We start from the raw sequence: 27,168 nt of genomic DNA, 5'->3' as shown, positions 1-27,168 counted from the left end.
TAACTTTTGATATTGATCAGTTTGCTGGTTGTGATGGACAACTGCCAACAGAGCTTGCCCCTGATACACATTCAGTCCCATTTGTAATCCCTGGGAGGTAAATGAGGCATTGGAATTAAAATATCTGGGGATGTTTTAATGAAGAAAAAAAGTGTACAAGTTAAAAGCGTTTTATTTAAAAAAAAAGAAAGAAAAAAAATGCAGAAAACTGCAAAGCACTTTGTTACATTGACAAAGAAAACACAAATGTATGACAATTGTTTCCAACGTCGAAGGACAACAAAAGAAACGTCTGTACAATGCAAAACTCCTCAGTTGACCTCTGCAGCAGTTATCGCCTTTTCTGGAAGATGTTGCCTCTTCCCATTCCTCCACGACCCCGACCTCTGGCCGCCACTGCACAGGAAACAAGCATAAGCACATTAATTAACCAAAGACACTGACATGAAACAATTGAAACAATAATTATAGTATCCATATGGTCTGACTGGAAGGTAGAGGGCCAAAGACAGAACACCTCACTTCTACGACACATCCATTTCAGTAGCGGGCACACACCTTGAGCTTTGAGAATGGCCGCCTTGCCCCTCCCGGCCCCTGATCCCTGGTTCTTGTTCTTCATGCTCTTTAACATGGGTGCATTCTTTAACATGTCTGGTAGGATGAGAAAGCGGATCTTGCTCCCACGGATGTAGACCTGCTCCAGCTGGGCTACTCTCCCATCGCGGTAGGTCACAGTGATGTTGGACATCTGCGAGGGAGACACAGGGCAGGTTAATAGGCTGGGAAATGGCTGTTGCATTTATTATTCTCCTAGTTATGGTTCCTCAATTAACCATAGTCTTTGACAAAGGTAGCCCAACATTAGAATAAAACAAATGTTCAGCAGTAAAGGTTGGGGAGTTTGTGCCATACCGTGCCAAAAAAATTGTATTGGCAAATAAATCTTTGCAAACTGAAAATGTATTCAACATCATATAGTGCCGTTACATATGTTGTTATACTCTAATATATACTCTAATATATTACCATATTATACTCTACTGCAATGACTACATGTAAAGTTACAACACATCCTTTACATCACAGTAGAGTAAGTTTTATTTTATAAACATCAGGTATAGGGTGAAATTGAATTCATGGTATAGCTATATTTAGGCATCAGCATGTCACACAAAACTCTAGATAATATTTTACATTATCTTAAAACTAAAATTGTTTCACTTTAACAATGACATGGATCATCACATCTAGAGTGAGTCAACAGTAGAAATTTCTATTCACATTTTCTACTACTATATAAAAAAAACGAAAGCAATCATGCTTTCGTTTCTGTTTTATGATGCATAACAAGTCTCCCTGAACAAGAACTATTGCCCTCCTAGACATCCCTGGACGGAGGGCTCTTTGCCTTGTATCATCAAGGTTACCTCCCTTTGATTCAGATATATTCTCTCCTTTAGTTACTTTGGGGATGATGAAAATTACCTTTGAGTAGGTATATGTGATTCAGGGCTAAAGAAAGAAAAAGTACCTATATTCTAATTATGTGGTTGCAAGTTTGGGTCTTTCAAATAATGGATGGTTGCCAATATGAAGGCCCCTATAAGCAAATATATAGCACTTTAATTAAAGCACAAAAATTTAGAATTAACCCCACCAGGTCCATCATCTGAGAAAGTTATTCCACTCAAACATTTGGGTTATGGGAAGATTTTCCTTCCAACTTTGTTAAACAGAGCATAAAATCAGAGGTGACTTGATTGGAAGCACCACTAACTTTTTAATAACTTTAAACCGTTTGAAAGGATGGCTTAATTGGTATGGGTTAGCCTTGGTAGAATAACCACCAATATATTGGTCTACACAATGTAGATGTATGTAACTTACTTGGCAGTTCATGTTGTCTTCGGCTTCAATGAGCTTGCCCCTGTACACCTCCCCAGTGTTCGTCTCACAGGTCACGATGTGTCCCTCCGCTTCATGGAGAACCTTGATAGGCACGCCGATAGACATGTTGTCGGTCCTGTGGGGAAAAGCAAAATACATCGGTTACTTTGATAAGATTTAATTTGCTTTTCACTTTACAGTGGCGAGCTTAGACTTTAACCAATATTCAAGTTAAATCGTTAGAGATGTCATGTTCAGTATTGCAGCTCGATCACAGAATGGTTTATTTTGGCTTGATAGATGACTGGTTAGGCCAGCAAATAGTGAACACAGTACAACGTAGCCTACAAATTACACTAGTTGGTAATCTTTCTAAATATGTATATATGCAGTAAAACCAAAATACTAACAGGCAACCAAGACGTAATACTAGATACGGGTGCGTATCATGTGGAAGAGTTAATGATTTCATTCATTTGAATCTTGTAGTTAGCGACACTGAGCTAGTCGGCTACACCTCCAGAATTAAGGATAGCTGAACCACGTAAATATCAACCCTTTATAAACATTAGTTTGACGAAATTTTAGAATATTTACCATCATACAAATTAAACATAACACATACCTGGTTTACGTATTTGGAAGAGTTTTCTTTGTTTTTTGGGATAGTCTTCTACACTGCGGCAACGTGCAGACGTCGATTTCACAAACGCTTTTGAGCTTTTTCCGCCTTCCCAGAATGCCCGACAAATGTAACTACTTCCGGGTCACACAACGAGATGGCCACTATGGACCTGTAGTTTTTTTTTTTTTTAATTGAGGCCAATGATAAACAATGCAAACATTGCATAAATTGGTATTACCATGTGGACAGAACATCGACGCCGAAACGATGATATAGGTGAAGCTATTCTAGTTTCAAAGTATTTTACTATGGATAACTGCAACAGTTTCTCAGCTGACAAGTTTAGGTAGCTACATACACGAACACCCACACCGCTCTAGTCCAAGTTGTACCCTATTAGCCCAATAGGTGGCACTAAATCCCTTCATAAAATCTCAATTTTCATAAACGTTCAGGGGTCACCAACCTTTTGGAACCTGAGAGCTACTTCATGGGTACTGAATCATACGAAGGGCACCCTCTTCTGAAATAACAAATATGCTCAGTTTGCCTTTGGGTATATATTATTATTAATGATTAATGATACTCATCTATGTGAAGACATTGATCATGTTAATGATTTCTCACAATAATTATCAACAATGACTTAAAAAAGGTGGGAAAGAGTTGTTCAAGAATGAGTTGGCTATTTTTTAGAACAGACCTGCGGGCGCCTCATATGGTCCTTGCGGGCGCCCTGGTGTTGGTGACCCCTGGTTTAGGATTTGACCCAAACAATCGAGACATCCCATTGCAATGACGGCCTCCATGTTGGAAGCACAGCAGCATTGGAATGTTATTTTGCTGGTGGTCATGGTGTTGTTATCATTGACACACACACACACACACACACACACACACACACACACACACACTCTAACACACACATAGACACAGACACGCACACACACACTCATGCAAACACACAAAAAGCATGGTATAAACATACACACACATACTGTAGACCCACAAACATATATGCACACAAACATACACACACACGCACAGGCATGCCCACAAAGAAGCATAATATATACAAACACACAAAAATAAGCATGCAGGCACATGTACACATGCACGCACGCGAGCGCACACAACAAACAAAAATAGTCTGAAATACACAATTCAAGTCAGATGGTGTATAGAGACTAAATGGGACTAGCACCTACCATCGAGTGTCCATCGTTATTCAGCTTCCACTGACCAGGCTGGGCCACATCGAAGCCTCCCAGGAGGAATTCTCCCAGAGAGTAGCTCCTGGTCATCTGAGAGTCCAGGTTGATCGGAGAGTGATGCGTTTCCAGAAGCGGGTGACAAGAAGGGAACAGGTCTCTCCATGCGTAAGGATCTAACCACAGAACAGTCTCAAGAACAGCTAGACTGAGCTGTTCTCACAACAGAATCTTGGGAGCATATCATTGGAATGTTATTTTGCTGGTGATAATGGTGTTGTTTATCACTGTTTAGTAATTGATCTTGAAATCATTTGTCATTATTGGAAGACATTGTTGGGTTGAGAGAAAAAGAGAACAACATGAGAAATAGCCACATCGTTTCTCATTTCGGACGTAGCAAAACAATGTTTTCATTAGCCTAGGGCCCTCGACTAAGGTATGTGTACGTTAATATTTTTTTTTTCTCTCAAAATGGTGGTGTATTTCCCCAAAAATATCCCAATGATGCATTTTGATGCACAATCCCTTTAGCCAGGTGGTAGTTTATTTTTACAGTCTATGGATGTGAATATATCCTTTGTCTGTAATATTAAAATAGAACAACTAAACGAATCAAGTAGAACTAAACAATATACTGTATGTTGGAACACCAAATTTAAAGTTTTTATTATATTTTTGATTTCAATGAAAGAAAGGCTGTACATTGTCCATCTACTTAACACACAACAGTCACGTGAGTGACATCATCTTCAACAAACGCATCCAACTCAAACAATACACAAATCCCGTGACACAGTAGCTTCTCTATTTGTATTCTGCCTCGGCCACGAGTCGGTAACAGGAGGAGAATGGTGTGACTACGAGTAGAGGCAGCGGAGGGGGGCATTGCATTATACATCCTATGACAGCTAATGACACACAAAGTCCACTCTCTGAAAGGTAACCACCAAGTAACCAACAAGTACTCATCATTCTGCTAATGAATGAATAGCTCAATGGTAGTGTGTATAAAATAGTCACTTTGTGATTGAATAGATTTAGACTTGTAGCAATATCAAGAAGTCCCTTTATTTAATTTTTAGGACTGACATTTAAAATACATTTATAATATACATTATAATGAGCCATTATCATTGCTCTTGAGTCGTGATAAATGAAAGCACTATTACAGTTCTCCTTATATCACAGTACTCTTCTTCACAGCATTATACATAATCCTCTGTCTGTTTGCCTTGATGGCTTCTTCTGTTACTATTGACTTATAGGTCGTCCATTAAACGAAGCAGAGGGGAATACGTTGTAAATTCCAGACTCTTTACTTCTATCTTCTTCTTTTTTACGAGCACCAAATAAAAAGTCAGGCTAACACCATTTGACTCTGTTGAGAACATACCATGTATTTACAACAATCAAGCAAGACAAATAAAAAAAATAAAACCCTAGCTGGTTGATCTAGAGTCAATGAATACATCTGTTCAGTGAAGTTATTATAACTATAATAATTGAAAAAGAAGGATGGAAGAGGTTGCTAGCTTTGCTATTAAGTAGCTTAGCGTCGAGGGATGCGTACACAGTGCGACTATAAGTTGGGTGCACGTGTCGAAAGTTGTTGTAGAGGGGCGTGGCATCATCTTCATACTCCTCACTGGCATAGATCCCCGAAGTCAACCGCTCCAGCTGATTGGAAACAGAGTCACTAACACGTTACAAACAACAATCCAAGAGCTAGTGAATGGCAGAGAAATATGCATCCAATTGCCAATTCATCGGGGTACCACCATTGAGTTGAGATGTGGTGGACCTACCTGGGACCAGGAGATCTGGATGGGCACTTCAAAGAGAGTCCAAACAACTGCTTGAGAACATGGAGGAGTGGTCAGGCTACCATGGTAACGGTAGTACTGGCTCATATGTTGTTGAGGCAAAAGACCAATCAGCGGAAAGGGTTTGATCGAAGTGGTTTGACCTAAGAAAAGGATAGAGACCCGAGTTCAGAAGACATCAAATGCCACGTACAAAGAGGAGAGAGCATGAATTTTGTTTTATTTTTCTAACCTTTGTAAGCAACAGATGACAGTTTTTTGGCAATATGTCCAAATTGCTCATGGTCTGCATACGCCGTCTGATAAACAAAATATAAACCAGCACAATTACAGCAACAAAAGAGTTATAGCTTCCAATTCAATATATCACCTCTATACAGAGTTAACGCATTTGAGCTCACGTCAACGAAGACTCCGAGAACCGCCAGGCCGGTGGGGTCTCCCAAGGCCACCGACACGTTGGGATGGGTGGACTTCATGTTGACGATGTGCATCTATAAAGCCAAACGAGCAAGCTGTCATTCGCTATGTCTCATAGGAGGGCAGCGTCTCTCCACCGTGATCGTTGTAGTGTGCCTTACCTCCATGGGGTATCTCTGTCCATCGACCGTGTGTTCGGATCCGTTGCTGGAGGGGCTGCCCCAGTGGAAGTGCAGCTGAATGGTGTGGTACACCCCAGGAAGACCCCCTCCACTCACAGACAGACCCCCGCCCACATCCAAAACAACTGGGGGCCGATGCATGTACACAAGATATACAGACAGACACACAGACAAACACACACACACACACACACACACACACACACACACACACACACGGGCATGCACACACACACACACACACACACACACACACACACACAGGCATGCACACACACACACACACACACACACACACACACACACACACACACACACACACGCACACACACACGCATGCAAACACACAAGAAGCATGATATAAACATATACACACACACAGAGACCCACACACATAGATGCATGCATAGGCATGCACACAGAGAAGCATGATACACACACAAATAAGAGAGACACAAATAAGAGAGACACAAATAAGAGAGACATGCACACACAACACATTACACAAAAAATAAATAAATACACAATTCAAGTCAATGGTGTAGAGAATACATGGGACTAGTACCTACCAGAGTGTCCATCGTTATTCAGCTTCCACTGACCAGGCTGGGCCACATCAAAGCCTTCCAGGAGGAATTCTCCCAGTGAGTAGCTCCTGGTCATCTGAGAGTCCAGGTTGATCGGAGAGTGATGCGTTTCCAGAAGTGGGTGACAAGAAGGGAACAGGTCTCCCCATGCGTAAGGATCTAACCACAAAACAGTGTTAAGAACAGCTCAGTCTTAACAACAGGACTGTCTTAATAACGGCTCTGTCTTAATAGCAGCTCAGTCTTAATAAGATCACAGGCTTAGTAACATGAGATGTTAACCACAGAACTGTCTTAATCGCAGCCCATTCTTGATAACATGAGGACTTAACACAGAACTCTCTAAATATCAGCTCAGTCCAGACAACAGAACTGTCTAAATACCAGCTCAGTCCAGACAACAGAACTGTCTAAATACCAGCTCAGTCCAGACAACAGTACTGTCCTAATAGTAGCTCAGCCTTAATAATAGTACAGTCTTAATAACGTGAGGTCTTATAGACAGAACAGTCTTATTAACATCTCAGTCATATTCACAGCTCGGTCTTCGTTTCTGCCATAATTTGGATTTTGAATATAGCAGTAATATTATTTTTATTCAGGCGTTTTGAAGCTTGTTTTCTTGTAAATGAGTTCAACAGAAGAAAAAGACTCACCACAATGGCCTTCATCGTAACAATATTCCTCTACTATAAACAAGAAGGATTGAAGATTAAATTAGTTGACTGCAATGACGGAACATTTTGATTTCTTCAGGAATCTGCGTTTGTGTGTAACAGAAACAATGACCAACATTGAATATAATTTTTACAGAACAAGAAGATGAATATGGTTTTTGGCATACCTGTGAAGATAAGGAATGGTTCTTACCCGAGTCGGAGTAGCCAATCAAAATCATAAGCACGGCTGTGGTCACAATCATCTTAAGTGTCCTTGGCTCATCAACCCTTGCACGTGTCACACTAGGAGGGTCTGGTAGCTCGTCCAAGCACCTGTCTGTGAGCTCCGTCTAAACTCACAGCCTTAAATAGGAACCATTGGTAAAAAACTTTGAGGATGGGATCCGTCTGATCAGTGGAGTGTGTCACTGACGGGCAAGTGGTCTCGTCTCTTCAACAGGCCCATTGATGCCAAGAATACGCAGTCCGTCTGTCCGTCCCCCCTTACAGACACACACACACACCCCAACACTAACTCATTACGGATTCCCACCCTGTGCAGCAGGCTATTCTAACAGTCATTCATCTCCCTTGATAAGTCAGAGGGTCAGCAGCACAGTGTATTCAAATAAATCCAATCTAAACAAGGAAGGATTATTTGTGTATTATTTTACCATTTGTAACTTGGGACATATTGGGGTTTCATGAATGGATATAAATTTTGATTGATTCAACTACTCCTCTGTACTCATTTTGTCATTACTTTTTAAAAAAGAAATGGTGTTGGAAGTGGCATTCAGTGTAATAATAGAAATGGCTTTATCGTTTGCTTGTAAGATGTGTGTCATATGCTCAAGTAGTACATAAACGTCAAGCTCCTTTCAACTTTCAGAAGAGGAATTTTGGCGTTCATGATGCAAGAGGGCCGCACACTAATGTAACTCAGGTGAGTTACATACTGTATGCTTGACGGACTACAGCACTACCTAAAGCACTATATCATTTCATCACTGCAGCTATAGGTTAAGCTCAAAATATGTATAATTCTTTTAAGTATAAAAGAAGATATTTGTAAGTATGAGCGTCTCACTAATTAAACCCATCCACCCGTGGCTCAATGAAAGCCAGGATAGATTTCTCTTTAAATCAATCTGGCTTTTCTGGCGGGCGAGAAAGGGTGGTCAAGAATGTGGCACAAACATGATGACTGTGCAGAAACAGGGAGCTCCGGCCTGGTCATAAAACCTTTCGATTCACCGGGGAACTTCCCCTCCACTAAATTAAAGTTGGCCTACATCTGAAATAATGCCCCGTTTAATTTGATAATTAATCTTCACTGTAAAATAACACTGGGACACAGGGCAGCGGCAGAGCCTGTTTACTGCCCGCCTCGGAGCCATGAATGAGTCGATTCTGTCAGAGAACGCACGAGGCACGCACAGAGCCTCGCTATTATTAAGGAACTATTGTTCCCAAGCGGGGGTAGCAGGGTTCCCTGGGTCATGAGTCAGAGTAAGGTATATCAGCCGGCTATAAATAACTTCAATCTGTCTTTTGTTGTTGCTGGACGTGATCGAACACGACGGAGAACCCCGAACAGAGCGGGGTTTCCCGCTCCCCAGCTTAATCCCGGGGACATTTGGTCGCTGGCTGACCCAAGGACTTCCTCCGTGGGTGGTGCACCTTGGAGCCACTAGATATGGCGAGAGGAGAGACGAGCACGCCAGGGCCTAATCGCCACAGGTTGAGGGTTCCCAAGGGTCAATTTAAGTCACCGACTACACAGCAAGTTGTCCTTCATGGTGCAATTTATTTGGCATTTGATTAGATGTACATCGACCCCAGGAAAAGGAAAAGTACAAGACCAAGACCAATTCCCCCCCCACCCTGCGAATTGAACATTTTGCCGTTTAAAAGCTAAGGAAGGAGAGTTAGGATGTATCATTGGAGGAATCGTACATAAAGCGTTTCAAATCAAATCAGGTACTTCTGACACCACCTTAGCCTATCACAGGAAAACAAATGAAAATAAAACTAGTGTGAATGCCGTTTGTAGTTGTTGTTTTTGGGGGGGGGGGGGGGTTGAACTGCACACAAACAATAAACCATGGGCAAACATCTTGATTCATGATTCAACCTAGATGACAGTTTTACTTACAATGCTTTCAAAATAAAAATCCCCCAGCATGCCTTAAGATAATCACATGCTCCATATAGGTCAAAACATAAGCCCCCAAAAGACCCAATCGGAAACAATACACCTTCTCCTGTACACACATGCAACACCTTCCACAATTCATGGAGCTCACTGATAATCCTCTGTGGATTGTCGTTGCCAAAAACATATTTTAAATAAACTTAAAAGACAAACAGAAAAGACTTAACAAGATGAGCATTGTACATACATTCAGAAATGAGAGCGTCGCACCCAATAACAGGCACTCTTTTCTCAGTCTCTTAGGGGCCTCGGAAATACACGCACACAGAATGGCAAGCCACGTTTAGAAAGGCATAGCGTTGCTGGTGGTTATGTATTCTGTCTATGGCCAGGCCATGAAATCCCTGAATTTGGCTGCTGAATGACAAACCTCAGAGAGGCCATTTTGTTTTTGTGCTTTGTTTTTTGTATTAACGGGCCGGGCCTTAGTGCCATTCGGCAACAAGAGTATAAAAACACAACTGCAAAGCTTCGGGGGGCCTAGAAAATATCAGTCCACCTGTTAAATGAATGCTTTGTGATAGAACAGCATTAAAAGGGGCATTCAAATATAAATCATGTCCACTTGGGGTTTTTGAGCATTTTTTTCTCATTTTTGGTGAAATAAGAAGCAGAAATAATATGACCAGGAGAGATAACATAGCCACCAATGCTTAACAGAAATACAACAAAATCAGGTACAATATTTAACAAATACCCATGACCATTAGGCAGCCTAAGTAAACTTGCCAAAAAAACTAAGATGTACCGCTTAAAAAAACAATACACATAAAAACCACATATAAATGAATTTAAACAAGACAATAATTGTTCTGTTTTTGGTGGTGGCTTAGACATCCTTTGTTCAGCAAAAAAAAAAAAGAGAGTAGTAGTAGTATTGTAGTGACAGTATGAGTGCAAAGAATAATAAGCTATATTCCAAAAAAGATTTCAACACATCAACTTCTTTTGATAAACATTGTGGACGCAGCTAAAGCCAACTGTACCCAGCTTCCCAAGAGGTACAAAAACATCCGCTCGCGACTACAAAACTCACTTATTACCCCACCCGCCTGACTCCGAGTGCACATATAAACCTGGATGACCGCTCGCTCTATGTGGATAGGAAATGCTTGTCTACTTCTCACCAGGTAGACATCAGGGATGTTTTAATCAGTGCCGGGACACTAAAAAGGAGCAGGGGGTGATGTTCGGTCCGCAAGCCAAGACTCCATACACGTCTACTTTCACAGCGTTGCGAGACAAAGAAGAGAGAAACACCAACAGGACCAGACTCTTTCTCCCTCATTCCTTCACCTTATGTCGCTTTCTAAAGAACTGAAGAAGAAAAATAGAAAATAAAGTAAACAGGCACCGAACTGAAAAGGGGGGGGGGGGGGAGGGGGCGGGACTTGATATTAACAGTTTTTAACATGGCGTCGAAATCTCGAGACTTGCAAAAGCTTTGTCTGATAGAAATTCAGGAGTCGAAGCTCGCACACAAAGCCACTGCAGCATCTTCTTGACTGCACAAGAAAGAAAGAAAGAAAGAAAAAAAAAAAAAAAGTCTTCTTCGGATCCTCTTCTGGATGACCGGGTCCCAGTTAGAGAGGACCCACACACGGGCGGGTCCCCACAAACCACCACGAATGAAAACTGTGACTGCATTACGACTCTCCTACACCTGAAATAATAGTTTTGTTTTGTTCAAACTCCTCCCACCTCCCTCCTCCCAAACTCTGTTCTTTCATTCCATTTCATTTTTTAGATCATCCTCGTTGCCGTTGACCCCTTGCCTAAATATTAGACCAGGCCAGTCCACTTTCACACTGAGCCGGCTCGCTGGCTCCCCCTGCCGGCCAGTCCGGGTACGACCGCAGACCCCAGCCTCACACCACCGTGCTGAGGGACAGGCCGGCGCTGCCGCAGTCCACGGCCACGGTGGTGTGGGGGGGGGCGTGGCCGTCGGTGGGCGTGTCGGGCCCCACCAGGAGCGTGTTGCTGTCGATGGAGTCCTCCCGGTGTCCGGCGGGGGGGCCCAGGGCCTGCTGCAGGGGGGCCGGGGGGACCTGGGGGATGGCCACCTGCAGACAGCGGGCCATGGTGTTAGGCTGCCGGGCCACCACGGGGACAGCGCTGCGCACTGGAGGGGGGGAGGAGGTGAGCGGCACAGGAGAAGGGAAAAAAGGAGACTTAGAGATTAGCTCAAAAAATACAAGGATATATTTGTAAGTATGAGTGTTCAACTAATTAAACCAAAAGCCAGGATGGATTCGTCTTTAAATCCATCTGGCGGGACGAGAGAAAGAGTAAAGAGAAATTGGAAAGAGTGGTGAAATGATTTTTTTTTAAAAAACAAACAAACAAATCTTCACAATTGTCCACTTCGTCCTGTAAACAGTATCTTTAATCCCAAGCTAATTAGTGATCATTTCTTTTAGACGTCACAAGGAGCAGGTCAGGGTTTAGGCGGGGCATCCTGCTCAAGGCTGCCTACAGGTCAGGTCGACGGCGGTCTTCGGCGGTCTGAAACCAAGAGCCTCAGAACCAATGGCCCCCTAGACTAAAGCTCCCCCGCCCCCCCGTCCTCACCGAGCTCCATGTAGAGCAGGCTGTCGGGGTCGATGGAGGCCTCGTAGGGGGGCGGGGGGTCATCCGGGTGGTGGAGGTCCGGGTACTTGTAGGCGGCGTAGGGGGGCGGGGGCTCCTGGAAATGGAAGGCACCGCCCTCGCCGTCGTCCGACAGGTGCAGCGGCGTGAGCCCCGTGCCGAAGGCGTCCGGGCCGCAGTCGAAGCCGGGCACGCGGCGGCCCAGGTTGAAGTGGTGCACTGGGGGAGACGGGGAGAGGCGCCGCGGTCAGACAGTCGACCTCGCCTACCACCCCGCAACATGCTGATCATTTTCTCAATGTACTACGATTATTATTATTTTTATTTATTAATTAAAGTTCCTTTTTTTTTATTGATATAAATGTATGAAAATTGTGTGTCGTTGCACCCCTCTCATTATATATATATATATATATATATATATATATATATATATATATATATATATATATATATATATATATATATATATATATATATATATATATAGTTTTGATATAGTATCATTAAATAAGTAATAATAACTCAAAAAGTAGCTGAAAAGGTGAATCCATATGATGTTGTGCTCGGGGTGTACATGCAGTAAGCTTAGAGGGACACACAAACTAATAGGCTACACTGCGGGACGCTGGGCCCTGAGGTTTCTTACGGTTTCCTCCGATGAGCGTCTCGATGCGCTCGCGGCGGCGCTGGCGGAGCCGATGCACCATGAAGAGCAGCAGGGAGAGGATGAGGAAGGAGGAGATGCAGCTGACGATGAGCCTCATGCCACTGGCCATGGAGTCAAACAGACTGCTGCCGTCTGGGACCGCAAGACAGGAGGACAGTGTGAAGGACTGATGCATTTAACGCCGTTAACAGACACAGATGAACGATATTCTGAATTACAACTAGGATGTATTATGCTCCAACATCGTATGCTTTTTCACCGTTGTTGTTGTTGACTGGTAGTTCGAAAGAACTGATTACCATTACATAAATTCATTGCAAAGTTCGTAAGGCCTTACAAAAAACACGAACAAACAAATGAAAATTGAATATACAAAAAGACAGATACAGATAGAACACAATACATATAAAAGAAAGAAAAAATGATAGTAATCTAATCAGAATCTAATAAATACAAATGTCACAAAATAATCTAGTATATAATAATGACACTTCATAATCAAAAGTTGGCTCGATAAAAATGTAAAACTCAATATCACCATAGGTTGAGCCCTGACTCGTCCACCAGTAGTGAGGTGTGTGCAGTACCTGACGTGTCAGCATTGTGCAGTATACATAGTGTACTACCTGGGTCTAGGCACGTGAACTTGCAGCACTCCTTGGGGTCCTTGCGGAAGTTCTGGCAGCTCTGCGGCCGCTCGCATAGCGCCGCCACGCACATCTCCGGCTCGCCGTCGTGACACGTGCAGCTCAGGCACGGGTCGTCGCCCTTTGGCGTGAAGTAGTAGCCCTCGTTCACCACGTTGTCCTTGATGTCCACGCACGTCTGCCCTGTGGCCGGGGGAAGGGCGAGACTCGTCAGATACTAACTTCGGAAAAATAGCAATTTATTTTCCTTGTAGTGTTAATATTTTTGTATCGTACATTTATATTGTAAAATTTATTTAATATATCAAATTGCTCTAGCTGAGAATTCTTATGTTTTTGGTTTCCTTCCTTGTACCAATTCCCAGTATCCCCAGTATCCCTTTTGCATTGGGGTTCTGACAGAAAGCAGAACGCTACGTAATCCTCCCCGAGTCCACCAATCGGAGCGCGACGTACTCCTCTTGCACAGGAAGGGGAACTTCTTGTGGCAGTTCTCGGCGTTCCAGCTGTGCAGGCCCCGCTCGTTCATGCTCTTGCTCTGGAAGCGCTGCAGCTGGCCGCAGAACACGTTGTCCTGCATGGGCGCGCCCTCCTGGGAGAAGCTGGGCAGGCTGTCGGGGGGCAGGAAGGCCTGCATCAGCCCTGGGGAGGGAGACACAGCCGCACCACCCGCGGTGATTAGCACGACTAGGGGGCAACAGGGAGCCGGTGGGCCGAGAGGAGAACAGTAGATGCTAAACGGCCCGTCTGCATAATGAATAGTATGAATAATGTAAATGTAAATCTTGGTCATTGTTGTTAAGGTCAGCCAGTCAGAGCCTGGTAGACATTCTTTAAAATGTTTACCTTTATAGGCCACTTCCCAGTGCCCAACCAGGGAGTGGTTTTGAGTGGTGATAACATACTGGTAGCCGACCCAAAACCTACGAAAGAAAAGTTAGATCCACATTTTAATAAAACACTAATATATTAATTATTTGATTTTAAATATGCAGGTGAGTTGTGGTTCTCGTCGAACCACTAGATGGCGTATAGGGGTCAGTGAGGTGCCATGGGGGGGGATTAATCCCCGGCCTGGGGTCTGTATATACATTCAGACCTAGGGCCAGAGGGGTCACAACTGTTTATGGTCGCTACCACCCACGTGGGAGGGGGGCTGGTAGCTAGCGACCATAAACAGGTTTCCCCTGGATGGCTTCCCTACAAGAAGCTGCTTTGCACTAAACGTGACCTTACATCCCATAATCCATGTCACACATTTTTGTTTACACGTGATTCGTGTTCAACGCCAACATGTCTTATGTAACGCGTCTCAAATGGTAGCTCTGTTGTTGCCAGAAAACAGTACTTTAAATTTTGTACCAGTAACCGGTTCCCTATGAATCCAACTACTCACTTCCGCAAGTATTCAGACATAGACAGAAGTGAGACAAACACACGAGACTGCAAACTCAACCGTCATCAAATACATTTCTCGACACTCACTTGCACTGATCTCTAGTCTGCTCGCAGACCTTGTCATCAAACTCCACGTCGATCTTAAGGATGAATTGCAGCTCCTCATCTGTGACGAAGGTGGCCAGCGAGCCGTTGACCTTCTGGCAGGTGTCTACGGCCTGCCAGTAGTTCTCCTTCCGCAGGTACACCTTGTAGCAACTGGCCGTCTTCTCGTAGTGGTGCCAGCCGCTCGGGCACTTCTCTGCAGAACAGATAGATAGATGGAGAGATTGATTAATACTTTATTGATCCCCAGGAGGAAATTCAAAGACACAGTTGGGAGTCCCATGGACACACTCTGTCCATGGGAGACAGAGCTTTCTGTCACGCCGCTCCCTGTCTTTGGAATGCTCTCCCTGACCACCTGAGAGCACCACTGACCCTGGACACTTTTAAAAAAGGCCTAAAAACCTCCCTTTTTAAAAAAGCCTTTCATTCGTTGTTTCCTTTGGAGAGACGTTCTATCTCTAAATTTTAACTTTAACTTTTCTTTTTTTTTCTTATGTAGCACTTTGAGATTGTTTGCTCAATATAAAGTGCATTACAAATAAAATTCATTATTATTATTATTACAGTTGCTTGAACACGTCACATACAGCATACATAAACAAGATCATAAAATAAAATAAATAATCCACAGGGATAATATGGACGATAGAAGATATTAAATATAAAAGACATGCTTTGGAGAATGTGTGACATGATGGTAGTGCAATTAAGTATCAAAATAAAAACCGTGCATTTAGGGCTGAAAAACATTCAATAAAAACGTATTATAAGGGGTTGAAGGCTTTAAATATGTGCTGCTGTTAAGATTCAAGAGGTATAATTGGAGTGGTGATTTGTTAGAAATGGATAAGCCATTCGTCGGCAATGAGTGAGGGAAATTAACTGGGATGATATCGGTTTCGAGTCGACTGAGCCCGTCTCTGCTCCAGGCTCATTTCTGACCCTTTAGGGCAGGGGTTCTCAAAGTTTTGACAACTGAGGGCCAATTTAGGAACCCAAAATTTGACTGAGGGCCGCCAAAGGAAAAAAAATGTTGGCGGGAAACGCCGTCAGCATCCCAGTGGTGAAAAAAAACATTGCACCCGCACCGTGGACCTCTGGGAGTGAGGTCAAGTGAGGTCTAAATCATCAAACTGAGGTTCACCCTTTCAAAGTAATGTACAGCCGGATTAAAACTAAAAAATGTAAAAGGATTTAATTGAAAGCTAGAGAGAGTCGAATTTTCTCTTTATGGAGGGAATCCATCGCCCCACTGTCTAAGAAGAATGCATGTTTAAATTAATATTAAAAAAAAAAAAATGTTTATTTTTTTTATTTTTTTTATAACTTACATAATTATGTATGTCATTGCGGGCCGCCAGGAATGATTCCGCGGGCCGCCATTGGCCCGCGGGCCGCACTTTGAGAACCAATGCTTTAGGGCATCTCTCCCGTGACCGTAACTACGGTTGGAACCGGTACGCAACACTCGTTCTCTGCCCTCTGTCTCCTTCTTTACCGCTCTCGAATGGTCCCTACAGCAGCTCCACCAGGGTCCCGGTGTGTGTGTGTGGGCGGACGGTAACTCTTACTGTTGAAGCGCGCCGGCTGGGCGACGCCCATCACATCCTCCACCTGGTCCGCGCTGCTGCCGTAGCCAAACCGCTCCTCCTTTATAGCTGGGGGGAGAAGATCACTTGCGTTAAAACAAGGCGTATATTGGGACAGGTTATTGCAATGGGATGTCCTCAAATCCAACCTGGGACGTATGTCTTTGAGGAGATGTTTGAACTCAATTGCTTCCGTATGGCATAACGAGCAGTTAAAAAGGTGCCATTTTATTTCATTTCATCAATAAAACCCCACCCTCCAACTGATATATTCTACAAATAACAAAAGCAGGCCATTCACCTTGTTTACAAGAATCTTTATCTCGACACCCTCCCACTCACACCGCTCAGCCAGCAGAGGTACGCTAGTTCACGCCGCACACCCAGTTAGAGTGGACAGAACACTGTCGGTGAGTTTTATGAAAGTCTTACGCCTACTGCTCTCAACCTCTCTCTGCTGCTTTCACACTGCATCAAAATGTGGTTTGACTAAATGGTAAAAACTGGTTTTAAACCGTATTATTAATATCATGCAATAGCTATATATCAATTAAATAACATGAATGTATTCATCTTTAATCCAGTGGACATTTACATTTAGGTCCTTTTATAATCTAAACACCCTAAACGCTTTTATCCAAAGAGACAAATGCCCTTAACGCTTTAATCCAAAGCACAACTTAATATTATATATAATATAAAATAAAAATTACATTTGCCAGAAACAAGAAACAACATTATCTCACTGTCGGAACAGTCAGGATGTTCATAGAAACACATGCCAAGCACTTACAAATGCTGGTTAACCCGTTCCCTGTAAACAACAACGATAGCTAGGAGGATGGCTTACTGATGGCGGTACCAGGGGTCCAGCTGAGGTTGTTGAGCAGAGCGCTCAAACAAGTCCTCAATACACAATACTCTACCATATTCAAAGGACTCAACAGGGTTGTAGTACTGTGAAAGAGATTCATTAAAACTATATATTCACATGAACTAGTCTAATAAAACATTGTTTTACCACGGCTCACATGAGAAACTCTGAGGCAGTTTCAAGTCATCATGTAATGACAAATCCCTCCACAATTAATTACTGTACAATGACCGAAACACCATTACTACCAATAACATCCCTATGCTCCTATACTTCTAAAATGGCAGCGCTCTTGTTAATAGAATGATGGTTTTGTGGCCTTGTGTCCTGTGTTAGTCATCGCCCTCTGCATTTTAATGATGCTATGATCGAATGACACTTCGGACACTTCGTCTTTCAGTTGAAATGACAGCAGAGAGCCGAGAAAAAAAAAGCGGTCAGAGAGTACATGGACACATAGACAGCAGCTTCAGCCTGAAGCTTAGATGCTGGGCTCAATCCTGCACTTTTTCCCTCGTTCAGACGATAATGCTGTGGCAGGCTGGGGTTTAAGACGGGGAAACAAACAAACAATGGGATTTCCGTCAACAGCTTAACACTGCTATCTATCCATCTATTTGGTGTCCCCACGGGCCAAAAATACCCTCCCACACAGAGACAGGCAGCTGGTGTCTGAATTATCTGTGCCTTTTGCTCCTTTCTGATTATGTGCCTGCCTAGTTATTTTAACCCCTGACCAACCATTTGTGGGATGTGGAATGGGGCGCTTTGCATCACTTATATTGACTATTTAGTGATCACTGAAAGTGAATACAGAGACTGAGGCATTAAAGAAGCAGATTTTACAGGTAGAATGATAGGATTCATTGAACCTACAACCTTTGTCTGCCGAGTCACCCTAGGCACTTGACTATCCTGCTCCTTATGATGGCAATAATCACAAGATCACAACAACATAGATATTTTCTACCTACTCCTTCCAGAAGTACAAGCATGCCATAGTGCATAAATAAAATCAGGCAGTCAGCATCAGGATTTTTTTCTGCAATGAACCCTTGAGAATAATATTAATATTCTATAAACATGGTCCATTCCCTTTCTTCTTGTTTCATTTTTCAGGGGCCAACATAGTTAGCCTTGAATTGACCTATTTTAAAAACCAAACATGCCTGTTGGAACATAATAATTACACAGAACATGATTCTGATGGCAAAATGGACGCCTTCAGAAAATGACTCACGGTGACAGTCCAGCTCATCGCTCTTGTCGTCACAGGCGGTCCAGCCATCGCACTGCCAGTCCAGCGGGATGCATTGAGTCTTCCCACTGCGACAGGCAAACTGGCCCGGGTTGCAGCGATGCTCTGAAACACACACACACACACACACACACACACACACACACACACACACACACACACACACACACACACACACACACACACACACACACACACACACACACACACACACACACACACACACACACACACACACGTTACAGACAATCGCCTGGTCTGAGGCAATATTAAAATCGTCAGCTAGAGTGTGGGTACGTTTTGTTTTTGCGTGGGATGTTTTATGGATAGTTGGTTGAATCTGATTCAAAGAAGTAGAGACACCAAACTCATGAATGATGTGATTTAAACCAAAACCAGCACACAATGTTATCCATTTCGAAAATATATTCATTATGTTGACGAATCGTGACTCGGGGATCAGAGGACTAGTGTTTTATTAATTAACCCAACCCTTAGTTGCCATGGCAACAGTAATGGTCACGACGTAGCCATCCCCTAGATCTAAACAGCCCCTCTCTTGACCACGTGTTAACGTATTCCTTCGTAACAGGGGGTTCATAATAAGTGGGCCAGCGGTTCGGCACCATGGTGGGTTCACATGAGACATGTTACTGCAGCAGAGCCGCCCACGACAGGCTAGTAACATGGGATCAAACCACTGATCCAGCGTTCAGAGTCCAAATTAATGTATGTTACATATCATATTACCATGAAGTTATTGTTTGTTTTGAAATCTGAAATTAATTCCTCGTTAGACCATAATCGGGATTTATTTTCCCAGATGCTTGTCACAAACATCGGGGAAAGATTAATTAATTACAGTTGCACAACTCCACACAATTAAACTCTTGCCTGATTCAAACCGTTATTATTCAGCACCGTTTGAGATAGTCACTTAATGTCGTTGACAAACAGCTAGCCTGTTGCGAAGAATAGGGAAGATGGACTTTTGCACATTCATATATTATAATTCATTTATTCAAATCAGGCAGCGAAGGCGACAAACTTCTACTTTAGTATTACGTATGCACCGCTTACCTTCCAATAATCTGGCCACAGCAAGCTGCGGACCTGAAACAAATCAAGTAAATTGAATGCTATCATCCTTTATTTAAATCTGGCCACGTTCAGTCGTGCTTTTTTATACACTAATCTGTATTGAAGCAAACCACAAAAAGGCAAGTCTGGGTCCCCCACGGACTGTCTTGTTTTTATTTAACCGTGTGGAAATCCTGTTGTTTTTTTTACCACCCCATTTAACAAAAGTGTCTGCCTTCAACACCCATGTCTTTGTTTGAGTATTCCTGCTTCTTCTGAGTTTTAAAAACAGCCACAACTATTTAAGGGTAATGGTTGTTGTTTCAGCAGCCTGGTTGACCTAAACTATGCTAGCTTGGATGCTCCAACAATACAGCAGAACTTTGACAACACTACCCACTTTATCTAGCGGTAAACGCCTAGCTGTTGTTGATCCATGCGGCTAATACAGTTTGACATGATCAAATTATGTTAAATTAGGCAAGGGGAGGTGTTTAACTTCATTGTGTTGCAAGAAATGGATTGTGAAAGGACTGATGGTCGGATAAGGCCTCATTTATAGGAGATGTCCAGCTGGAGTCCTGGAAATTAATTAGATCAATGATGGGCTTGTCTTTCAGCTTTCTAGATTAACTTTTGTATGAATATGTACATAACCCAACTGTGCATGTGAAAAGCTATACAACTAGGCCTTGACATTATGTGCTTTTGGGGAAAGTGATACGTTATATGTGCAAAGTCACAATGTTATGTCATCAGAAAATATTGCTTGTTAGCTAGCAAGTTTTTAGCAGAGCCCGCAGAATCGTTCACTGCTAAAGCTGATTATTAATAGGTGATTGAGTTATTTAACTCCTTAGTCATTTTCAGGTTAACTGCAGCCAACTGCCATGTTTGTTGTTTTGTAGTGGTTTGTGAATATATGATACACAACATGTCGAATGGAAACAGGAAAAAACCTCTGAAACACTGCGAAATGCTTCCAGCCGTCCCACAAGGAATTATACATTCATTATTATATTCATAGCATTAATATACAATTCTTTTTGAAGTTATTAGTCCAGACCACTACCTCTAAACTACAGTGAACGCATCAAATATTCTCATCAAAAAATGCGTATGCCAATGTTCTGAATTAGATCAATACATGCATCCAAAGTTGACAAAGGTTATGTTGGGCACTCGGTTACAATGTTTGGATTTTTATGGCTAATTGTTTCCAAGACCTCAAGGGTATTGATCAAAGCCTTGCGGAATGGACTCATGTAGTATGCAACAGCATCCATCAGTTAATTCAGGCAGAAAGAGAGACTAACGTTTTTCAATATTTCTACCTCCCATCGCACCTTGATCATAAATCATCTGCTGATGACGACAGCTCAACAACGGCATCGGTAAAGTAGCTGTTCTTTCTGGTGAACCATGTCTGTCCATCAAGTTTTGTGTTCATACTTTTCACAAACAGAAGAGCAGCCATGGTGACAACAAGACAAGGCCTCTAGCTATTCCGGTGTTGTCTGAATCTCCTTCTATGGTCGCAAAGCATCTCCATGTTGTACAAAACATAGATGTGTTGTAATTATATTTGCTACATACCCTTCATGCTGACTACCCGTTTCCTATTTTGTTGAACCCAATGGCTACACAAATTGAAACTGAAAAAACAAGGACATTAGGGACCTGTGTTTTGACCTGACCTGCTGTGGGGCATCCCCTTCAACTTTGCTAGGGGACACGATATAACATATGACTTGGTCATAAACCAAAAAAGTTGCCATATCAATCCAATGTCAAAGTTAGTGGCCTTTGGTATCGATCGCTTTTGGTTATGTTCAACGGTAAATAAATACCAAATATAACTTCCAAATTGATAGAATTTGATGGATGCCTTCTGAACGAGAGCCTCTTCTTAATACCATATTTTCACGCTGGGGTCCAGACAGTGAGTCATGTTATCATCCAAACCTCATTATTTATCTCCAGTTCTACACCGAGGGATTAATGTCTTAAAATAGGACGGATGAAACGACAAGGAAAACAATCATTAGTTCTGGCCCTTAACATTTGTTTCCCGCAGGGCAATAAAGAGAGATTGTAAAGTACGACCCACAGCTATAACAGCATGCAGAGGTCAGCCAGATACCATCCATCAGCTGAGCATGTATCCCTCTGGGTGATCCCCGGGTATCGGGGCTTAACCGTCCATATGATTATTAAACTGAAGGTCCTGCCCTAAACATGTGTTTTTAAATAGGAAGATAAACCCATGAACATGCAAAAGCAGTTAGATCGCTTGGAACCCCATGGGATGGAGATGGTTGCCTGGGTCATCAAATCAGTAACCCCTCCTTTGGTCTTGAAATATGTGCACTGTGAAACTATGAGATTGTTTGACTATCGTGTGCTTTAAAATACAGATGATTTTGGAATGGTAAACGGATGCTACTTTGCCCAAATAAACACTACTACTGGCATTCAAGACACAACATGTAGTCCTTTTAAGGACAGTTGGCGCTTCTTGCGTTTATGCTGATTTGCTTTTAAGCTAAAGGAATAACATCACTTGCTTATCATTTTGTTTCTAGATGTCCTAGGATTTGTTTGAAGCACGATATGGTTGTCTAATCTCTTGTCTTTCTCCCGAGGCTTTACATGTTAAACATCTAGAAAATATCCAATATTTCCATCAGCATTTTTTTTATTTTCTGACAACTGATATTATCTTGCAGACAGCTGTATGGTGCAGGGCAATACACAACTCATATTCGCGCCCTGCTCTGCAGACGCATGCCGCGGCATGAGGAGAACCTCGAGTCCGCGGCTCTCTGGAGGAGGCCTCGCTCCTCATGCACACCGCTGAGCAGCAATTCAGTTTCCCCTTTCGTGCATGTTGACGTCAAGCACTTGAAAGCCAACGTGTGCGTTTGGCGTTAAATTACCTGTCTTCGGTGGATCCGTTTGCACGAGGGCGAAGAGAAGAGAGAAGAAGACGAAACAGCTGCTGTCAGCCTTCGGCAACATTTATCCTCCATTCATAGTAGCTCGTCTACTCAGAAATAAAACACCCGAGAGATCCGCACCACGGTCGCCCCCCTTCAACCTGTTAGCACCCTAATAATAAAACTACTAATGACCGTGTATCCATTTGAGTTCCGTTAAAGCAGCAATGCGATGAAGTGGGGTCTTCCTGCAATACGCTCAACAGACACTCGTAGATTAAAGTTAATCTACAGAGCCTGCTATGGCTAGCAAGCTGGTGTACGCCTACCGTCCTCCCTACTGAACCAAGATGGCGGCGTCCTCCCATCACAACAACCCGACGTCGAGGAGCCCAACCAACACGCAGAGGAGCGAGTCATCTGGGGAGGCCTGCTGGGCGGAGTCCATCACACACAATCTCTGTTATTCAGTAGGGAATGCATTTCCATTGGGGATATGGTGTATGAGCGTTACATAAAATCTGGGAACGTCGGCCTTGGGTTTACTCCTACGAGTGAGTCATGTAAAAAAAATTGCTGGCCATTTTTAAAAGGATATGTGCTGAGGCACGTAGAAATCACATAGAAGCACATTAAAGACACATTAAGAGATACATCCCTCCCTGAAACGAGCGGTCAAGTATATAGTTTTAAACCGTGTAAATGTTTTCTTGGGTTTCAGGGGTACAACAGTATTCCATACATGCCATCCAAAGACTTCCATAAACTCAAATGTATGGAATAAATAATAAACAGAGTGCATCATTCTACACACATGAGCATGACCCCCCCCCCTGAATCGTTACAACTATTGGCTGAAGAGGCCTTATATAATGGTAAATGCACAGTATTTAAAGTCTGATTGATTGTAAAGCAAAGCATTTACTCCTAATTAAACGTTTGTGGATAAAGGTGCTCTAATATGCACTCATACATTTTTTCCTGAAATACTTACAATTAAGTCACATTGTAGATAGCAACTAAAACAAATACATCTTTATTATTCACACAAGGTGTAATGTTTCCATATGAATAATTGCATATTTCGAAAAAACATCAGTGAAATGTCTTTCATTGGGGCCTCACATTTAATCTTTAAGGAAAGAAGACAGTGGGGATGTCATTTGACGTGTAGAAAAACACATTTCTGAATGTTTACGAACATTGTTGCAGATGGGGTAGGGTTGTTTGTGCTAACTCAACTGATTGTGGTTTGTGCTTGGAACATCTGACATTGTGCACTACAGCTACGACACAGAACCATTATATTCTGAACCACTCCACTGCACTTTTATTTGAAATCATTATAACTTATGGAACAATAATAAGCATGCCTAATGTAAGCAGGACATATATTATTTAGTTGTGACACTAACATCTACAAAGGAGGCCTAGGCAGATGGAAAAACAAATTCAAAAGTAAGCATTCAGATTCAAGATTTGAGCGTTCAAAAGGTTCAGTAAACAAAATTACGTAAGCGAGTAAAAGATGTACAAATTATTCACCGTATTCAAGTTTCTCCACGGCAGAATATCGCTTAGATCGGCATGATCGAAGCGCAGAACGAGGTCTCGAGCCCTGCAGCGGCGTTCCTGCAGAAGTCGTTTACCGTTAGAAAAAGTCGGCGGCTTTGCGTCGCTTGGGCAGCTGCAGCAAATCGTCTGTGAGCGAGGACGTGTCCTGTGAGCCGGGGGTCTTTCCCTTGGTGGGCGTGGCTATGGGGGTGGAAGGGCCGCTCAGGGGGGTTTTGCAGCCGCTGGCACTGTGCGACGGGGACGGTGTGTAGCTCGCCCTCAGGGCTTTGTCAGTGTACTTGCTCGATGTGCGGTTGACGAGTCTCTGGAGGGCTGGCGTGAGAGCCGGGCTGAGGCCTTTGGGAGTTAAACTGTTAGGAAGTGAAAAAAACGGGTACAACTCGGTGAGATGATCTTAATACGCCACGGTGCGGTCCAGTGTTTTTATTGCTTCATGGGGATTAGCCTACACAAAGCTTCAAACGCAATACATTACACAACTGTCCAAATCTGGCAGTTCTCTGTGTCATTATGTTACTCATTTGGGGAACATGTATACACTTAGTAGTTTGGGTTCCAACTGAGACATCCACTGATAGACTATGATAAACTCTATGTCGGATGTTAATTGACCATTCTTACGTCTTCAGCTTGATGTTCAAAACCATTGGTTAAAGGTTGTATCAGCGATTCTAGGCCCAAACATAATGATCACATTCATATGATCTCTCCTCACAATCATCTAGCTGCCCGTCCCATAAGCAGGCAGTCAAAAAACGGCATCTCTGTAGGCAGCCTAAGCTCCGGGATCGTACACCAAAATAAATAGTATTCCAACCACTCAAAACCAAAATAAATAGTATTCCAACCAATTACCGACAAGGGGTGGGTGTTGTGTGGCATTGCACTGCGTTCATGATAGTTTTTACTGGATGCACCAAACAAGGAAGGGAGGTGCAAGCTGGCCCTGTTTGTTTGGGATCTCGCTTCAAATACCAACAGAAGCGACGTCCCCCGACATCGCTGATACAACCTTTAAGCACATGGCATAAATAACGATGTAGAGAAAAACAATCTGTGTGTTTTTTATTTTAACTTTCAAAATCTGATAGTTCTTATATTTATTACCAGTGTATGAGCTTCTGTGTTATGCAACTGTATGGTTCACTTGGCAAAAAACAAATTGTAAGTTTGCATAGAAACAAAATCTCAGTGGGAGCAGTGCTAATTTATCACAGAGTCATCCATCCACCGTCATTGATTTATGTTCTGCAGAATGCCGTCACGTCAAATCAAATTTGTGTACAGCAGGGCACGGCCACGGTGAAGCACAACAGTGAAAGTTTTTTGTTTGATCAAGTGCCGATGGTTTTACCTTGCAAGGTTCTCTGACACTTTCCTCAAGGCCTCCTGCTTCTTGGCGCGGGTTTTGGCCGCGGCCTCGTTAGCCATCTTTAAACCCAAGCGCTCCCTTCTCCCCGGCTCTGGAATCTGACAGGGTAGAACACAGAGACAAGGTTGGCATCGGAAAAAACAAGTTTCAAATCAATTCAAAACACTGATTAAATGAATCATTCTGGGAGACTTCCTGCGCACTTTAAAGGAGGGGCCGTGGTTTCTTTCTGCGTACGGGGTGTCAGATCCATCCAGGCGGAAGGGAGTGCTCTCGATCTCTCCCCAGGTCATCAGTGGGGAGTCGGCTACACCTTAACAGATGACATTGTTTGGTAAGATGAGTGTAATTTGACAAAAGGTAAGACCATTGCATTAGCCAATGGCGTTTTCTGCACAACTTGGAGGCAACTCAAAGCATCGTTTCAGCAGGCCCTTACCAGGTGCTGGGGAGGGAGATCCTTCAAAGCCGTATCCGTTGACCATTGGGGAGTCATTGCGGATGAGATCTTTCCCATCTGGTCCGACTTTACCCTGTTTAAACTGGGGGGGGGCAGAGTTTACATTAGCTGCAGCCATTTCGGATGCTTTTTTGCCATTTCGTGCCGTCTTTCTCCTAACCATGTGCATTTTTACTAACAAGCTTATTAACGTGAATAACCCCGTTATTGGACATAAACAGTTTATGGCAATATACCCTCTGACATTCAATATACCCCCTGACATTCAAACAGGTCTTGGGTGTGGAAAACAGAAAAGCCTTGTATATGCAGTAATCTGATTGCTTGAAAACTTGGTATTCTTGTTTAAACGGTTGATTTTTTTTCTGGTTTATCTACAATGAACCCATGCACCTTTCATGAAAACACATTTACACGTACCTGTGCATTGAGGGCCGCAGCCTGCTGAATCTGGGTTTTGTTGAGGGCTTTGCTGAACGGGTCTACGGCAAAGCGAGTGTTCAGGTGAATCACCTCCCGTGGCTTTTTGAACAGAGTGTCATCTTTAACCCCTGTTTAAACAAAAAAAAGAAAAAAATATATATACATATATATACACACACACACATGCATAAATAAGTACACACATTAAAGTTTTCAATATGTAGATTTATATTAAAAAAAAAAGTGTATTATCTTTTTCCCAGTCCTTAATTTCCTCCAAAGTGAAGGCCTATTGCTAGCATAAACAGCCAGATGAAGGTAGTGGCGCTGAGTAATTGTTCTCACCCTCAGGGTAGTACATTAGGGCATTCTTTGCTTTGTACTCCCAGGTCTCCAAGCCAGCTTTTACACAATCGATGGCCATCTTCTCTGCCGAGGGTAATGCCAGGTTTTCTTCCCGGCGCTAAAGAAAGGATCGTACCATTTTGGATTTCAACAACATGCATCATGAGCGTTCAACTATGCATTTTGTTATAGTTAATATTTAAGAAATAATTGGAATGCACAT

The 27,168-nt window shown here is 42.9% G+C and overlaps 4 protein-coding genes across 4 annotated transcripts in view; all 4 read right to left on the bottom strand.

Moving 5' to 3' along the window:
* Nucleotides 1-154: 154 nt before the first annotated feature.
* LOC132456043 (small nuclear ribonucleoprotein Sm D3) lies at nucleotides 155-2,673 on the bottom strand. The gene is made up of 4 exons (XM_060050200.1): nucleotides 2,516-2,673; nucleotides 1,891-2,026; nucleotides 559-751; nucleotides 155-396 (listed from the first exon to the last, which is right to left on the bottom strand). The coding sequence occupies exons 2-4, from the start codon at nucleotides 2,014-2,016 to the stop codon at nucleotides 332-334; spliced, it is 384 nt and encodes a 127-aa protein (XP_059906183.1). The 5' UTR covers nucleotides 2,017-2,026; nucleotides 2,516-2,673; the 3' UTR covers nucleotides 155-331.
* A 1,695-nt stretch (nucleotides 2,674-4,368) lies between these two features.
* On the bottom strand, nucleotides 4,369-9,054 carry car15 (carbonic anhydrase 15). The gene is made up of 8 exons (XM_060050197.1): nucleotides 7,612-9,054; nucleotides 7,398-7,430; nucleotides 6,724-6,900; nucleotides 6,134-6,279; nucleotides 5,954-6,046; nucleotides 5,785-5,851; nucleotides 5,535-5,695; nucleotides 4,369-5,406 (listed from the first exon to the last, which is right to left on the bottom strand). The coding sequence occupies exons 1-8, from the start codon at nucleotides 7,661-7,663 to the stop codon at nucleotides 5,188-5,190; spliced, it is 948 nt and encodes a 315-aa protein (XP_059906180.1). The 5' UTR covers nucleotides 7,664-9,054; the 3' UTR covers nucleotides 4,369-5,187.
* A 136-nt stretch (nucleotides 9,055-9,190) lies between these two features.
* Nucleotides 9,191-23,158, bottom strand: dgcr2 (DiGeorge syndrome critical region gene 2). The gene is made up of 10 exons (XM_060050194.1): nucleotides 22,771-23,158; nucleotides 18,734-18,856; nucleotides 16,602-16,688; nucleotides 15,010-15,223; nucleotides 14,371-14,447; nucleotides 13,981-14,166; nucleotides 13,504-13,707; nucleotides 12,857-13,009; nucleotides 12,190-12,426; nucleotides 9,191-11,740 (listed from the first exon to the last, which is right to left on the bottom strand). The coding sequence occupies exons 1-10, from the start codon at nucleotides 22,850-22,852 to the stop codon at nucleotides 11,487-11,489; spliced, it is 1,617 nt and encodes a 538-aa protein (XP_059906177.1). The 5' UTR covers nucleotides 22,853-23,158; the 3' UTR covers nucleotides 9,191-11,486.
* A 632-nt stretch (nucleotides 23,159-23,790) lies between these two features.
* The window catches only part of LOC132456040 (splicing factor ESS-2 homolog), a 5,325-nt gene continuing 1,947 nt past the window's right edge, over nucleotides 23,791-27,168 (bottom strand). Inside the window, exons 5-10 of the mRNA XM_060050195.1 lie at nucleotides 26,946-27,063; nucleotides 26,598-26,728; nucleotides 26,157-26,259; nucleotides 25,921-26,030; nucleotides 25,700-25,815; nucleotides 23,791-24,695 (exon numbers count right to left, since the gene is read on the bottom strand). Of these exons, the coding sequence (XP_059906178.1) occupies nucleotides 24,422-24,695; nucleotides 25,700-25,815; nucleotides 25,921-26,030; nucleotides 26,157-26,259; nucleotides 26,598-26,728; nucleotides 26,946-27,063 (852 nt within the window). The 3' untranslated portion in view covers nucleotides 23,791-24,421. The remainder of the gene's footprint in view (nucleotides 24,696-25,699; nucleotides 25,816-25,920; nucleotides 26,031-26,156; nucleotides 26,260-26,597; nucleotides 26,729-26,945; nucleotides 27,064-27,168) is intronic.

Source organism: Gadus macrocephalus, chromosome 4, assembly GCF_031168955.1.
Source record: "Gadus macrocephalus chromosome 4, ASM3116895v1".
In the NCBI taxonomy this organism is placed as follows: domain Eukaryota; kingdom Metazoa; phylum Chordata; class Actinopteri; order Gadiformes; family Gadidae; genus Gadus; species Gadus macrocephalus.
Note: the sequence above shows the minus strand (reverse complement) of the source record. Positions and strands in the feature narration are given on the sequence as shown.